At 36.2% G+C, this 3155-nt stretch overlaps 1 protein-coding gene across 1 annotated transcript; it reads left to right on the top strand.

Annotated features, from left to right (window-relative positions):
- Window positions 1–1718: 1718 nt before the first annotated feature.
- On the top strand, window positions 1719–2264 carry LOC107849054. The gene has a single exon (XM_016693725.2). It carries the CDS (start codon window positions 1719–1721, stop codon window positions 2262–2264), a length of 546 nt encoding a protein of 181 aa, XP_016549211.2.
- The last annotated feature ends 891 nt before the right edge of the window (window positions 2265–3155 follow it).

The raw sequence follows: 3155 nt of genomic DNA, 5'->3' as shown, positions 1-3155 counted from the left end.
CATGTGGACTATTATTATGTGCATAATCTATGCCCCCAAGTGTTTGATATAATGTTCATGAGAGTTGAATAGTGAATCATGACATAGTAGTATGTGTACAAGTTCATGCCATCCAAGTGTTTGCTAAAATGTCTCAATGAATGAATTGTGACAAAGTGACTACTTTTCATGTTTTCAAGATTGTGCTATGTTTTTACCATCTATGCTATCGAGTCCTGGGGGTATATAATACCTGACAATCTAGCTACTACCTAGATTTATAGTAGTTTTAGGATAATCTTAGTGATGTCACGTTCAGTAGTACTCAATCAGTAACAGAACTCAGTATACTCAGTCAGTAACAGAACTCAGTATATTCAGTAGTTAATAGAAGTCAATGAACTCAGTCCAATTCAGTTAGATAGCACAATCAGTGATAGTTTAGTCAAGCCTAGTACTGTCCAGAAATCATATCAGTGTCTATTCAGTTGGGAGTAGGAATCAATATCGAGCGAACCCAGGGATAGGGGCATTTCTGTTAGTAAAATGGGTTTGACTTTTAATAGAAGACCCTGCGTTACAGAACTATGTAGCCAGTGTAGGTTGATATATATTCCTGCAAGTCTAAGGTTGATACATCTCGTACGAGTTTTCCTGCCAGTGAGCGTTGATGAAAGGGCTTCCTGTAAGAGAGGGTTAACTCATAGTCATTGTTAGTATCCCTTGGCAATGTGCTAACACCCTTCTGACTGGGTTCAAATGTTAGACCCCAACTCAGTTCATAATCGGTGTATATCGATTAGATGAACACTCCCACAGTTTTAGTTTCAGTTTAAGACTCAGTATAAAACCTTAGTTTAGTATCAAAATTAGGACTGTTAGATGCAGTCACCCAACCCTAGTTAGAAGTCAATTCAATTTTACAAAATCAAGACTGTCAAAAATAGTCACTCAGTTAATAGTAATACAGTATCAGTAAACTCAAATATTAGTCATTCAGTTTTTAGAACCCATTATCCAGTATTGAATGTGCTATCAGTTATATTATACGTAGTTATGCACCTAGCATTGCATAGTCAATATTTTACAGCAGTTTTAGATATACATGTACTCGCACTCAGTAATATTCATGATTTCTCAGCCAGTTACTATTTATGCATATGAACCCCTGCATCAGCCTTACCTTACCTAGCATATCGGTACATTGAAAGTAATGACGCATATCTTTATTTTGGTCTATGACATCTTATATCATAGGTTCAGATATATGGGCTCCTGACCGTATCTAGCAGCCCAGATTATCAATAGCAGATTTAGATATGAATCCTCATAGTTCAAGGATAGAGTATTATTTTAGTTATCAATACCTTAGTAGTCAGAGTTAGTTGTGGGCTTATCCCATCAACTTCATATTTAGACAGTTCAGTTAGAGGATCTTCAGACTAGATTATTTTAGACAGCTATTTAGTTTTTAGTATTTATTTATCAATGTTAAGTGTTTGATTTCAGTTTTGAACCTTATGGTAGATTGAGCTTAATTTCTGCTTTATTACAGAGTTATTATTATTCAGTGATTGCAGTAGTTATTAGTCATGGGTTAGCTTATGGTCTTTAGGTATTATGAGCACGGTGTGATGTCTAGAGTGCATACTCAGGGCATTACACAATTGCACTTCCTAATAATGATGCAAGGAGTGTCATGACATTTTTGAGAAAGAATATTTTTTTCTCAATTTTGTATGCCACTTGCTATTATTAGTTATGGAGGGTCACATTTTTTCATTTATCTATTCAAGAGTCTACTTACAAAATATGGAGTGAATTGCAAGGTGGCAAAACCTTATCATCTACTGACTAGTGGACAAGTTGAAGTCTCCAATACAGAATTGAAGTCCATATTAGCGAATGATAATCAGACTGATTGGGCAAAAAGTTTAGATGATGCATTATGGGCTTACCGTACAACTTACAAAACACTCATAAGTGCCTCACCCTATCAGGTTTTGGATGGCAAAGCTTACCATTTACCAATTGAGCTTGAGCTTAGGGAACTATGGGCATTGAAGAAGCTGAATTTAGAGTGGAAGGATTCAGGTAAGTCAAGGTTGTATAACGTCAATGAGTTGAATGAATTCCGACACCGGGTATATGAAAGTTCTGCAATATACAAAGAGAAAATTAAGTTGTATCAGGATCAGAAGATCGAGAAGAGGGTATTTGAGAAAGGTAGAAGTACTACTATATTACTCCGAGCTTCACTTGTTTGCTGGAAAACTGAGGTCTAGATGGCATGGCCCATTCACAGTTTCAAAAGTCTATACCTATGGTGCTTTAGAACTACAAAAGGATACTGGACAACTATTCAAGGTAAATGGTCATAGAGTAAAGCGCTATATGGGAAATATGGAAGTAGTGAATGAAATAGTTGATATTGATCTTGATAAAGTATGAGTAATTGATGCAATTTTGTCAAGCCGCAACATTAAACCAAGCGCTACATGGTAGGAAACCCCTAAGGCTCGTTGGTGAAATCAGAGCATCCAACTTAGCCACGTTGTTCCGCAATGTTAAATCAAGCACTGCATGGGAGGTAACCCATGTTGTTGTACTTATTTCGTTCAGAGGGTAATTTGTTTGTTCAATGTGCATGACTAAAGAATGTATACAAAAATCAAAAGAAGTTAGAAAGATATCATACGAACTCTTTACAAGTCGTATCTATATGATATGACTCATAAGTAGGAGTTATATTGACCTGGGAGAAAAATTAGAATCAGATATTAATGTTTGGAATGCATACAACTCACGATATGATTCGTATTCCTTGGGTACGATTTGTGACCAAGAGTCATATCCACTTAAGAACCCAGGTAAGTTTCCACGCCATACGAGTCAACGAAATAACTCATAAACTTGGGTATGAGTCATATAGACAACTCGTACCCCATCTTACTAGGTTAGTTCGTCGGTTTGACCCGACCTAAGACCTACGATTTAAATAGAAAATTGGACTCGATAGGGCACCCGAGAACTCTAACTTATACTCACAATTTTCCACCCCAAAATTTTAACTTCAAACTACAAAATCAAGTTTTTTTCCAACTAATTCTAATTACCAATAACCTCGAATTGGTCATATGGTACGATTTTAAGTCTAATTTAAGGCTACTAAGATC

Source organism: Capsicum annuum, chromosome 12 (genome assembly GCF_002878395.1).
Source record: "Capsicum annuum cultivar UCD-10X-F1 chromosome 12, UCD10Xv1.1, whole genome shotgun sequence".
In the NCBI taxonomy this organism is placed as follows: domain Eukaryota; kingdom Viridiplantae; phylum Streptophyta; class Magnoliopsida; order Solanales; family Solanaceae; genus Capsicum; species Capsicum annuum.
Note: the sequence above shows the minus strand (reverse complement) of the source record. Positions and strands in the feature narration are given on the sequence as shown.

What these genes read in the sequence shown, in the direction of transcription:
- LOC107849054 (XM_016693725.2), top strand. Translation starts at nt 1,719, where the DNA reads ATGCCACTTGCTATTATTAGTTATGGAGGGTCACATTTTTTCATTTAT.